General features: G+C 43.8%; 1 protein-coding gene across 6 annotated transcripts in view; it reads right to left on the reverse strand.

Annotated features, from left to right (window-relative positions):
• The window catches only part of LOC147622025 (protein transport protein SEC23 E-like), a 54896-nt gene extending 41826 nt beyond the window's left edge, over positions 1–13070 (reverse strand). For all 6 annotated transcript variants that reach the window (XM_086823091.1, XM_086823088.1, XM_086823092.1 and 3 more), the window contains exons 1-2: positions 11545–13070; positions 11274–11447 (exon numbers count right to left, since the gene is read on the reverse strand). In XM_086823091.1, coding sequence (XP_086679217.1) covers positions 11274–11447; positions 11545–12270 — 900 coding nt within the window. In that variant the 5' untranslated portion in view covers positions 12271–13070. The remainder of the gene's footprint in view (positions 1–11273; positions 11448–11544) is intronic.
• Between the last annotated feature and the right edge of the window lie 490 nt (positions 13071–13560).

Genomic DNA, 13560 nt, shown 5'->3' on the forward strand with positions numbered 1-13560 from the left:
AGCATCATCAGCACGACCCCCCCTTTTTCTTGCAATCAGAAATTACGAGGTATTTGCTTCAATTCTTTGGGAATTTCTTATCAATTCAATCAATTGAGCAGGTACAAGTGCCGAATTGCTCAATTTTTGAGCAAAATTGGCAAAATTGGGTGACATTGGTCACAATCAGGATCAATTTGCAGGAAATTGGATGTTGAAATTTGGGGCTTTTGATGTAATTGTGCAATTAAGCATTCATACATGCTGTATGATGTGAGAAATCGCACATTCGGGCAAAATTGCAGCAAATTGCAGTGCAAATCAAGGGGCTTTTGTGCCGATTGAATTGATTTGCATGCAGGCAATCGCATTTGATGCTTTGGGCAATGTGTTGATGCCTGACAAGCACTCAGTGTGCCTGTAAATCAAGGGGCTTTTATGTACTGGATGTTTATGTGGCCAGGGGGAAGCATCGCGAAGACTCTGGATGCCTTCATGTGCGTCAATGTACCATGTATGATCAGCAATTGATCTTAAATCAAGGGGCTTTTCAAGATTTTATGCTTGTTAAGCTTGGCAAAGCAGCAGGCAAGACTTTTATGCCTTGAATCCTGAGAAATCAGCTTGCAGTCAAGGGGCTTTTGCCCAATTTCTGTTCGGGATTGTTGTATGCAGTGTTCGGGACTGTAAAAGTCTGATTTTCACTCATTTGGACAGCCAGGAGAGCATTTATTGCTATTGTACCTACTGGTACAGATTTGGTACAGCTTTGTACAAGTTTTGGCATGGCTGCACATTGATTTGAGTGAGCAAAAGGTTCAATTTCAGCTGCTGTACTTGCCGGTACAGGTTTGGTACATCACAGGTGAGCACTTGGTACTGTTGTACAGTACTTTGGAAGGGGAACATAGCACATTTAAGGTGCTATCCTAAATCTGCAGCAACCAGATTTTGGTGATTTCATCACATACAGTGGGAGTAGAGTTGCATTTGTGCTTCCGCAGTGGGAGATAAAGCTTGGGAGAACAACTGTGAGCACTTTGTGTGCTTTTGGTGCAATGTTTGCACATTTTGCAGGGAGTCAGGCATTGACAAGTTGCATATTACTATGTCAACCACAAGTGAGAGCTCTTCATTGCTTCACATCAAGAAGCTTGAAGGCTCACATAACTATGATATTTGGCAAACCCAGTGCTATAATGTGTTGCTCCAGAAGAAGCAGCACAAGCCTATCAAAGAAAGGGGTGTAAAGCCCGCTTCTCTTACTGCTGAAGAGTGGGAAGATATGGATGAGCTGGCAAGATCTACTATCATGTTGTCTGTGTCAGACTCTTTACTTTTCAGCATTCGTGAAGAGAAGACAGCTTGGGGAATGTGGCAGAGATTGCAGGACTTGTATGCCCAGCAAAGTGCCTCAAGCAAAGTGTATTGGTTGAAGAAACTCATAGGTCTTCAGATGAAGGAAGGGGCATCTATGGCAGCCCATCTAAATGAGTTTAATGGTATTGTCAGCCAAGTTATAAATCAAAAGTTGGCAATGGACGATAAGTTCAAAGCCACTTTTCTCTTATGCACTTTGCCAGAGAGTTGGGACACATTCAGGACAGCCACTAGCAATTCGAATGCTATGCTGTCGTATGCAGATGTTGAGAGTGCTCTTCTTCAAAAAGAGATGAACAGGAAGAACAATTCCGTTGGAAAGTCCAATGCAATGAATGCACGTGGGAGATCCCAGCAAAGGGGTAAAAGCCAAGAACGGGGAAGGAGCAAGTCCCGCTCCAAAAAGGACTTGGAATGCCATTATTGTGGCAAGAAGGGACACATCAAAAAGCAATGCTACAAATGGAAAAATGATCGAAAGGAAAAAGGAAAAGGCAAAGACAAAGACAAAGATGAAGCCAAAGATGTAAAGCCAAAGGGCAAAGGTGGAGTCAAGATTGAAGAAATCAATGTGTCACATGCAGGTGACAGTGAGGATGAGGTCCTATTCACGTCTTCACTTGATGCCCATTCACTTCTTACAGCAGATGGTCATGGTATGCACTCATGGATCATTGATTCAGGTGCCTCCTTTCATGTCACAGGTTGCAGAGACTTGTTTGTCAGGTATACTGTTGGCAATGAAGGAGTAGTTTATTTGGGTGATAACCATGCATGCAAGATTCTTGGCAGAGGTGATGTGAGGCTTGTGTTTTCAGATGGCTCACAACTTATGCTCCATGATGTCAGGCATGTACCTGAGATCAAGAAGAACCTGCTTTCTACTGGACAGCTTGATGATGCTGATTATGTTACCACATTTGGTCGTGGAAAGTGGAAGATTTGTAAGGGCTCACTGGTTGTTGCCAGAGGCTCTAAGGTGGACACTCTTTACTTCATGCATGCAGGTGTTTGTCACCATGCTAATGTAAATGCAACCGAGCTGCCGGAAATCTCTATGTGGCATAGCCGGTTGGGACACATGAGTGTCAAGGGAATGGAGCAATTGTCTCGTTTTGGTTACTTGCCTTCTCTAAAGTTTTCAAGTTTTCAGTTTTGTGAGCATTGTATATATGGCAGGCAACTCCAGTGCCCCCACAAGAAAGCTCTTGGACAGAAAGATGCTCAGTTAGAGCTTGTGCATACAGATGTATGTGAGATGCCTCAGCTTTCTTTGGGAGGGGCAAAATATTTTGTGTCTTTTATAGATGATGCCACACGCAAGGTGTGGGTTTATCCTCTTCGTTTGAAGAGTGATACATTCTCAGTGTTTCAAAAGTTTGTTGCTCATATTGAGAATCAAACTGGCAAAACACTGAAGGCTTTGCGTTCCGACAATGGTGGAGAGTATATGTCCAAACAGTTTCAGGACTTTTGTGATGCTAAAGGCATCAAGAGGGAGCTGTCTACTCCTTATGATCCTCCACAAAACGGGACAGCAGAGAGGATGAACAGGACCATTCAAGAGAAGGTCCGTTCTATGTTGTCACATGCTGCGTTACCTCATGGTTTTTGGGCTGAAGCTATTATGACAGCCGTTCATCTTATAAACAGGTCACCTAACACGAGGCTTGGTAGGAAAGTGCCAGAGGAAGTATGGACAGGGAAGCCTCCGTCATACAAGCACTTGAAAGTGTTTGGTTGCATTGCGTACATGCACATACGCAGGGAAATGCACACCAAACTTGATCCTAAGTCTCACAAATGCATATTCCTAGGATATGGTGAAATGGGGTATAGACTTTGGGATCCCGTGAATAGAAAGATTATACGCAGCAATGATGTCATTTTTGATGAAACATGCATGTATAAGGAGCCTGCAAGGCAACAGGAGCCTAGCAGAGTCATCTTTGATGATGATGGACATCATGGACAACAACCAAGGGCTGTAAATCAGCCATTACAGCACCAAAACCAGCCCTTAAATGGTGCTGAAAATGGTCCAAATGGACAGCCAGAGATGGCAGAAGATATCCCTATGGATATCCCACAGTTAGAGGAGATACCGGGCATGATTTTTCAGCCTTATGGCATGGAACAGGAGCCACCAATAGGTGATATGCAGGCTGGACAGCAACCTGCAAATGATGGTCATTGGGTACGGAGGTCCACTAGACCCTCCAGAGCCCCTGACAGGTTTGTTCCAGGGGTTGACTACTTGATGCTCACTGACTGTGGGGAGCCCTCATGTTATAAGGAGGCTTTACAGAGGGCAGACAAGGCTCTTTGGGAGCGTGCCATGAAGTCAGAGATGGATTCTCTGCACAAAAATGGAACATGGAAGTTGGTGCATTTGCCTGCAGGCAAGAAGGTTTTGCCATGCAAGTGGGTTTACAGGCTCAAAGTTGCACCAGATGCAAAGCCAAGATACAAAGCCAGGTTAGTGGCTAAGGGCTTCAAGCAAGAATATGGTGTGGACTTTGATGAGATCTTCTCTCCAGTGGTCAAAATGACCACACTTAGAGCTGTGTTAGCTTTGGTTGCGCATGATGATCTGGATTTGATTCAGATGGATGTGAAGACTGCTTTTCTTCACGGTGATCTCCATGAGGAGATATATATGCAACAGCCAGAGGGTTATGCAGTAAGTGGAAAGGAGAAGCTTGTATGCAAGCTGAAAAAGAGTCTTTATGGGCTCAAACAGGCACCAAGGGAATGGTATCATAAGTTTGATACATTCATGAAATCCCAGGACTTCAGGAGGAGTGACATAGATCACTTGCTTATACACCAAGAAAGGTTTGGATGGCAGTCTATTGATCCTCATCTTGTATGTTGATGATATGTTGATTGCCGGGAAATCTCGTAAAGAGATGGATGCCTTGAAGAAGAGGCTGCATCAAACCTTTAATATGAAGGATTTGGGTGATGCAAATCACATTTTGGGTATGCGGATACTTCGGGACAGAAATCAGCATGTGTTGTATTTGTCTCAGAAGGAATACATTGGCAAAGTCTTGCAGAGGTTCAATATGGACGGGGGGAAGAAGACTAGTACTCCTTTGCCTCCATATGTGAAACTCAGTGCTATGGACAGCCCACAGTCAGATAGTGGCAGGGCTGATATGGCCAAGATTCCGTATGCTTCAGCTTGTGGCAGTCTCATGTATGCCATGGTTGCTACTAGGCCAGACATTGCATTTGCAGTGGGAGTGGTTTCTAGATACATGGCCAACCCTGGCAAGAAGCATTGGGAAGCAGTGAAAGGTGTCATGAGATACCTGAAGGGCACACAGGATATGTGCATTTGTTTTGGCAACCAGGATGCATTAGTGCATGGTTACACGGATTCGGATTATGCCGGTCATCCAGATAACCGGAAGTCTACTACCGGTTATGTGTTTACATTCACAGGAGGTGCTGTGTCATGGATATCCAGGATGCAGAAGTGCATTGCCTTATCTACTACAGAGGCCGAGTATATTGCAACCACAGAGGCTTGCAAGGAGGCATTATGGCTATCTCGGTTAGTGGTTGATTTGGGCTATACAGGGGATATTCCATTGTTGCATTGTGACAGTCAGAGTGCCATCCAGTTGGCAAAGAACCCTGTCTTTCATGCAAAGACGAAGCATGTGGATGTGAAGTATCACTTCATCAAAGAGGTGATAGAGAACAAGCAAATTCAGCTTGTTGAGATTCATACGGATGACAACCCGGCTGATCTGTTGACAAAGAGTTTGCCTCCGGAGCGGTTTGCTCATTGCAGACACTTGATGGGCATTGGATGAGGCCAGTTTCAGCCTTGATATGGCCTTGTATATTATCATGTACATGCTGATTTTTTCTTTTCCTTCATTTAAGGGCACTTTGCCTTTAAGTGGGAGGTTGTTGGGGTAAAGGCATTATGCCCACCCTTATAGTGTGTACAAGCCCATAAGTTATAGTACATAGTACACTTAGTACTTTTGATGTACTAAGTGCACTATGTGTACTAGTGCAATATACATGTGTGATAGGGGAGTCACACACTCAATGCTATTGAGTTGACTTATCCCCACAACTCTCTCTCTCTCTCTCTCCCTTGTTTCTCTGTGTATGTCTCCCACATGAACTCTAACCCTAATTAACTCTCCCATTCACCACCATGCCCCATTGGGGCGGATCATACATATCTATCCCTCACTTTTAGGAGCTTACTGGAGACCCACCCACCCATCATACAGCCACCACGCACTATTTTCCACTTCACTCAAGACCTAGCCGATGTGTATGACTATCATGTTCATGATCAGGTATTTGCCTTAGACCCATCGGCACCCATGGCTATGCTCACCTCCCAGCTCTCACATGTATTGCACTCCGCAGCCGCGAGGAGTTTCCCATACCACATACAGACAGGACAGCCACCTACATCTGGGAACATGCCCCAGAACCGATGGTATGATGATGAGTGCAGAAACCTTTACCGCAGTCTCCAAGTGCAGAGGGCCCGCGGGGAGATCACCCAGAGACAGGCAACAGGAGGATGCATACTCTCACCCGCCGTAAGCGGCGAGCTTATGAGGAGGCTCAATACTGGGACACATATCACATGCTCATGAGCAGAGATGCTGCTGCTGCTTGGAGGAGACTCAGAGAGCCCCGTCCTCCCACACCTATTACCGATCCTTAGACCTGGCAGACATATGCAGAGAGACTCTATGATGTGCCTGCACAGTCCCCTATACCACAGCCCACAGAGCCATGCCCCCCAGTCTCCACCTTCTTCACCCCACCTATGGTTAGGAGGGCCATATGCCAACTCCAACATGGACGGGCGACAGATCATACAGGATTACAGGGAGAGCATCTCATCTATGCTATTGATACATTGGCACCATTTCTTGCTCATCTCTTCAACAGAGCTCTGTCAGAGGGGTTTCCGGCTGAGTGGACGATGCACACTATTGTGCCGATCCATAAAGCGGGAGATGTACTAGACCCCGGGAACTACAGGACCATCATGATTGGCCATATATTGGCCAAACTATACGGGGCAGTTTTGGAGGCAAAGCTAAGCACTCATGCAGAGGATGGGGGATTGAGAGCAGCAAGCCAGGCAGGCTTCCGACGAGCCTTCTCGACCACATTTTTACATTGAGGTGCCTGATTGACCAGGCCAAGGCACGGAGACAACGGCTCTATTGTTGCTTTGTGGATTTCCGCAAGGCATTTGATAATGTGCCCAGAGAGCGCCTCCTTCGGCGACTACAGACACTAGGCATACCCTCAGACATGATGTGGGGCATATACAGGCTATATGAGCAGGTCTTTGGGAGAGTCCGATGCCCAGGAGGCTTGTCCGATACAGTTGCTAGCACCATTGGTGTGAAGCAGGGGTGCCCACTCTCCCCCACGCTCTTTGGGCTCTATATTGATGAGGTGGTCGACTACATCACACAGGGAGGAGGCTCTGGGGTTGAGCTATCAGGTATTATTGTCCATGTTATGCTTTATGCTGATGACATCGTCTTGGTATCCGACACGCAAGTTGGGCTTCAAAGACACCTTGTGGCTCTTGATGACTTCTGCGCACAGCAGGGTCTCACAGTGAACCTTGGGAAAACCAAGGTTATGATCTTCCACACCTCACCCGCAGTCAGGAGCCACACATTAGCAGGAGGGCGCGTCAAGGTGGTGAGCTCTTATGTTTACCTTGGCATCACATTTACTAGCTCAGCTGGACGCTTCTCCATGGCTTAGGCAGTCCGAGACAGAGTGACCCGGGGGTATGCAGCTCTTGCTAGCCTTGAGCATCACTGTCATCAGGCACATTTTCAGGAACCCTGCACGAAGGGGTGGCTCTTTGATACATTAGTGACACCAACCTTGATGTATGCAGCAGTGGTTTGGGCACCAGGGCTTGCAGCCTCCACATGGGTACAGCTGGAGAGACCACAGATCTTGATGCTCTCGAGGATGATACGCAGCAAACCATCCGTCCCGCACGACATTGTTCGAGCTGAGTTTGCTGCACCACCTATGGCAGTGGAGGCATTGTTCCAAACGATCTCCTTTATATACAGGATTAGGGAGATGCCCACGGAGAGATTATCCCGCCGAGCTTTTGAGGCATCCAGACAGCTGGCCGAGGCTGGACACACTGGATCTTGGTATGCACACATGCTACAGTGGTTCTCACATCATGGGATAGACATTGAGCGGTTGCCACCTTTTCAGTATGATCAGTCTGCTCCACGGGGTTACCTCTCTCTCAATGAGAGGAACAGAGTGATGAGACAGGACATATGGCAGCGCTACATACAGGAGACATGGACAGCACCAGAGAGCCCACTACCACCGAAGATGCTGTATTACAGAGACCACTTTATGAGCATCTCAAGGGATGGGTTTATACAGCGACCGCGGTATATGGATGTATACATGCCACACAGCTCTCGCGTTGCTATTGGACAGCTACAAGTCTCATCACATCAGCTAGAGATAGAGGCTGGGAGAGCGGCACGGGTTCCCAGAGCCGAGCGGATATGCAGATTGTGCCGCGAGGAGGTGGAGACTGAGGATCACTTTGTATGTAGATGTAGAGCCCACCAGGGGGTCAGAGATAAATAAGCAGGATTGTTTGAGGAGCACTCTTCACTACATCAGTTGACGGAGACCTCGGACCAGCGACAACTTGGCAGACTACTACTAGAGCTTCATAGTTCTCAAGAGAGACTCCTCCAGACACCCGCTCCCACTAGGGGTGCGAGATAGTCCCAGCTCACAGATTTCTTCCAGAGAGCTATGCCAGTGCCAGTTGATGTACCACGTGGGGTGACCGCACAGAGAGCAAAGGAATTGAGAGCCAGGAGGAGACCTAGACAGACTGGACATAGAGCACCCTGACTCCGTCACCGAGAGAAAGCAGCTATCCGGATGAGACACCAAATGGAGACACAGGAGAGGCTAGCTCGCTTTCATTCAAAATCAGGATACATGTTCACGCCACTCACAGCCTCAGCATCGGCGATGTATGATATCTTATATCCCTCAAATGGCACTGGATGGAGTTAGACATAGATCTGCATAGCATGCTTGTACTACCCCTTCAGCCTATAGAGATGCATCTTGCCTTAGCACTCCATCCATATCCCCACCCCCCTTTATATTGTTTGTATATGGGCTCCACCGATCCATGATGATTCACAGTTGTATCCAGACACATGCACACTTTTTCTTTTCTTTCTTTTCCTTTTCTTTCTTTTTCTTTTCTTCCGATGACCGGAAGAACACAGTTGTATTATTTTTTGTCTCATAGGCCGACTTTGGCCTCTCGTGGACGTTAATATATCTTTCTTTCTTTCTTTCTTTCTCCCTCTCTTCGCTACCACATTAGCACAAATAGGAGCCATATTATTTCTTCTGTCTCCTCTTTATGCGCTGCCATATTATTTCTTCTATCTCCTCTTTATGCGTTGCCAGTCCATTTTGCTAGCTTTCAAGCTTTTAAATCATTTAAAAGCTTTAATATTTAAAGGTTTATTTCTTTCATTTAAGAGATTCCCTCTTTGATGCACACAATGGCACCGCCAGCCTCATTAATTTTCCCTACTTTACGATGCTTACGCAATATATATATATATATGTATGTATGTATGTATACAAATTTTACGTTCATTGTTGCGACGCTCTCCTTGCTTTTTGCTCTCTACTTTATTTTTCCTCTCTTTCTTTTTTATTTGCGCTAAAACCCACCAGCTTTTTCTCTCTGTTTTTCAATTTTTATTGTTGCCAACTGTTCTAATTTGTCTTCCTCTTGCGCTGAATCGCCTGCCAATTTTATTCTTTCTTCTCTTCACCGGCTGCATTATTTTTCTCTCTTCATTGGTCTCTCTCTAGTGCTGCCAGCTTAACACCTTGCCTATGTTTTGGTCTTTTAAAAGCTTTAATTTCAAAACCTTTAAAACTTTAATCTTCAAAAGCTTAAAAGCTTTATATTATAAAGCTTTAAAAAGCTTATAATCTATTGCTTATTTAATGCTTTGAAAAAAATAAAATATATTTTTAAAAATCAAACTTTAAATCTTTAAAACATATATATATATATATATATATATATAGACAACGACTTCTCTCTCAAGCAAGAGGGTAATTTTAAACATAAAGATATTTCTGATAATCCAAATATACTTAAACCTATTGAAAATATAGTTTTGCCTCATATGCTTCTAAAATAATAATAAATAATAATAAATAATGATAAAAATGAAAGGACAAATTAAGTAACCTATACTAAAGTAAGTTTCTAGAAGAACATCTTATGCTTGAGTCTATCATTAACGATGCCAAATGAATGCCAGAAAAGTTTTTCCATTCTTACCAAAATCTCATCCGCTATACCATCCATGCAATTAAGATCAATTACAACCCGAGTAAGAGAGAATGTAACCTCTATGGAGATGCCCATTATTTTATTTCGGGATATATTATTTTGGATGCGCCTTTTATTTACATCATCTACCAAGATTAATGTATTATACACGGTGGTATGGTGTCTACCAAGATTAATGTGTTTAATCAACTGTGTGTGTTGATATAATATGGTCAAGATTAATGTATTTAATCAACTGCGTGCACTAACTAATATTATTTTGGATGAAGGCAATGATTGAGTAATGGATTATGTATTAATCGCAAGTAAAACATGTGTTAGATCACTATGAGATATTTTGAAAGACATGTGAATATCTTATATGATTTCATACTTAGACATCGATATTTTTGTAAAGCTAAGGCCTCATACCTTTGAATATACCAAATAATATTTTATATTTCTAGTAGGCCCAAGACTTTATATTATTGCTTGCTATATTTTTGTAGAGCTTTTACACTCATAAACTCAAAAGTACTTGTACTTTGTTTTTTTGAAAGTTGTCTTTTTGAAAAGCAAGCTTTTTCTAATACATATAAATATGGGTGAGTGATACAAGGACCACACTCATCCCAGGAAAGATTCAACCTAATCTTGTGTCGACGATAACCTCTACTCTATTCTCTATCTCACTTTGTTTATTTAATTTTATTTATTAAGGTTTATGCTTTTAATTTGTGCAAGTATATGTTATGCTCTAATTTTTGTGTTAAGAAATTAGAATTTCTTCTCCAAGGGTCTTAAAGGTTCTGACAAATATCTTTGTCAAATAGCAAAGAGAAACCATGCTTTGATCCCAATATCAAAAGAGCACGTATGAAACCATGCTTCTTGAACTACTTTGAAGCACAAAGCTAAAAAAAAATACAAAGAATAGGAAGAGAGGAAATAGCATGACAGCAAAAGACTTATTCCCTCAACCTAACCTACTACATACTACAAAGCCCAAATATTTACAATGAATCTTGCTAAATTGAACATCTTACTACCTTCACTCCAAACAAAGCAAAACGAATCACAAGCCCTCTTTTTGGCCTGATTCTGCTGCTTTTTATGACTTAATCTCTTTCTCTTGGCTGCTCTAAAAAGCCTCGTAAAAGATGTGTAAAATGAGGAAATATTCATAAGAAAATTAGACCAACTGATCCTTTGCATCAAGTCACGTTAAGTTGTGTTAGTTGTGTTAAACTTTGTTCTGTGTTAAATGCATTCACACACAGCCTCTATTGCCTCCTTTTGGACTAGGACTTAGAACATGGGCTGATTTGATTCTTTACAAAATCCTAACCGTAACCCTTACTAGTGGCCCAACCTTAGCCCTAACCCTAATTGATAGTGGCCTCAAGAGTGTCTCAAAGCTATAATAAGCACCCATGTAGGCCCAAACAAGCAACTACTATATTCTACTTCAAGAAAAAATCCAATCATTTCAGCCTTTCTTTGAGCAGATCAGACTTACCATGCCAAAGCCCTCTGTGCATGGACCACCAAGAAAGGTCAAAATCCTCCCCCCAGTGCCAGGCACACAAGCACCCAACAAACCGACGGCAACAGTGAGTGCTGTGCTGGTACAGCGAGTAGCTCTTTGGTCCGCCTGAACCGGCCATGGATCTCCTTGCAGCTCATCCAAGACCTTCATAGAAATGCTTTCAAGTAAATTGAATTGGCTCGATTCAACACAACTATCAAAATACCAACAGAGATGAAAGAAAGTAATCTAGTAAACTTACAGAATTAACAGAAAATTCACAGTCGGATGCGGGTACAAGAAATCTACTGATGTTTTTAGCCGAAAGCCCATCATGAACTCCTGCAATCACTCCTGCAGGCTTTGCTCCCTTGTAAGCTCCATCAACAAGTCCAAGATAATCAATAATTTGATCCCTCGTCACATCTTTAGAACCTCTGAAAACATAAGATTTTGGAACCTCCAAAAACCCCAATTCATGTACATGGACCAGGGTACCAAATGTGATGAGCCCAACAAGGGCATGGGGTGGTAGCAAGTCAATGGCTTGGGTGAGAGCCATTTTGAGGAACCCTAATTCTTCTTCAATGATGCAAGTATCCACCAGAAACAGGAAAACGGTTGGCGAACCTGGGCTTTCCGTTGGCACATATTCTACTGTGCTGTATTGTGGAAAGAGCTCAGCTGGTAGATTGTTCTCGGAGATGGCCATGTAGTGCTCTGGGAAATGGTTACGTTGGAAACAAAAAGGGCAAATCCAGATTTTGCCAATGAAATCCACACTGCAGTACGGATTGAGAATTGATCGGCATGACTTGCAGCGAAGGGGGGCATATGGCAAGATGGGCAAATTTGGAGATGGATGCAGAGGTGTGTACACAATTGCTGTGGGCACCACGCATTTCGCGGCCTCTGCATTGCTTCCTGGCCAAACATTCCATGTCATTCTAACCCCATCCTTGGCCTCTATCTCTGTGAAATCTGCCATGTATGGACAATGAGATGTGTCTTCTCCCAGCAAAGATTACCGATGATTCATGCAGCACTGCAAAGTGGGGCATAAACCACCATGGCTGGCATGCACCCAATCCATTGCCTCCATCTGTAAACCATGTCTGTACACCAAGACTTCACCTAAAAGACAATCAATGACTTAGAGAAAGCAAATTAGGGCATGGAAAAACCTGACAGGTCTCCATCTCTGCACAACCCTATCAATCTGTGCAAAAGTCATAGCAACAGGATGGACCTCCTTCCTTGTTTTCCTTCTGCTGCTGCTTCTTCACAGAGATATGATTCAGAGAATGCAAATCAGGGTGTGAGCAACCATCGCTGGCTTACATCTCTGATGCATGAACACCTCCTTAGTCTCCACCTCTGCAGAATTCAATATGCATGTACCACCAGAATTTTCTTCTTCTTCACCAAGACTTCAAAGATTATATCACAACAACAAATGGATATCCCATCGCTGGACTCGATCTCTGCTTAAACTACCTACAGCATGGAAGAATTCCCAGGAGTCTTCTGAAATCAGCTGAGCGCTTCAACAGCAATGGCTTCTTCTGCACGGCTGGAGGGTCTTCAACTGACATGAGTTCACTCCCGCCCATCGCGTAATCCGACCCATTTCAGTGTGTGAAACGTCGACGCCTTGGTTCCTTCGTCGTATTAGAGAAGTCGCTCAATCGCTATACTAGTAGTTTTGTTTTTGTTTTTCGAGCCGGGGTCAGAGACGAGCGGACTCATTCTGTGACTTGAACGCTATATGAGTAGTGTGTTGGTTTTTTCTAACACAAAAGTTCAAGCTAATTTAACCAAACTAACTAATAGTGAAAAAGATTACTCCACTAGCAGAGTAGGTTGCCATGTAACAATCGCATAAAAACAGCTAATCTTGTGCAAAGCTCTCACGGAAACTGCCAAACAACCACTATGCATCCTAACCCCAAGAAGAAATTTAGACATCCATCGAGGCAGAATATGGGTTACGGAACCCATAGAAGCACACTCATTCATTACAAGCCCATAACACAAGTTAAGGACCGAGAGTGAATAGATAAAAGGGGGAAAAAAAACCTACTAATCTAGTCTAACCCCTGTAGCAACGTTGAAGACGCAAAGTTGGCTTGGGAGTATGCAATTCTTCGAGGATGACACTACCCATTTGCCTGCCTTGCGGGCCTCATGAACCTTGGCCGAGTCCACTCCCTTATGCTTTAGTTGTGGTGGCAGTGTGAGTCCTTCTACTATCCAAAACTTGGTACCTTTCAAGAAC

Source organism: Cibotium barometz, chromosome 29, assembly GCF_041138505.1.
Source record: "Cibotium barometz isolate CiBa-2024 chromosome 29, ASM4113850v1, whole genome shotgun sequence".
Classification (NCBI taxonomy): Eukaryota; Viridiplantae; Streptophyta; class Polypodiopsida; order Cyatheales; family Cibotiaceae; genus Cibotium; species Cibotium barometz.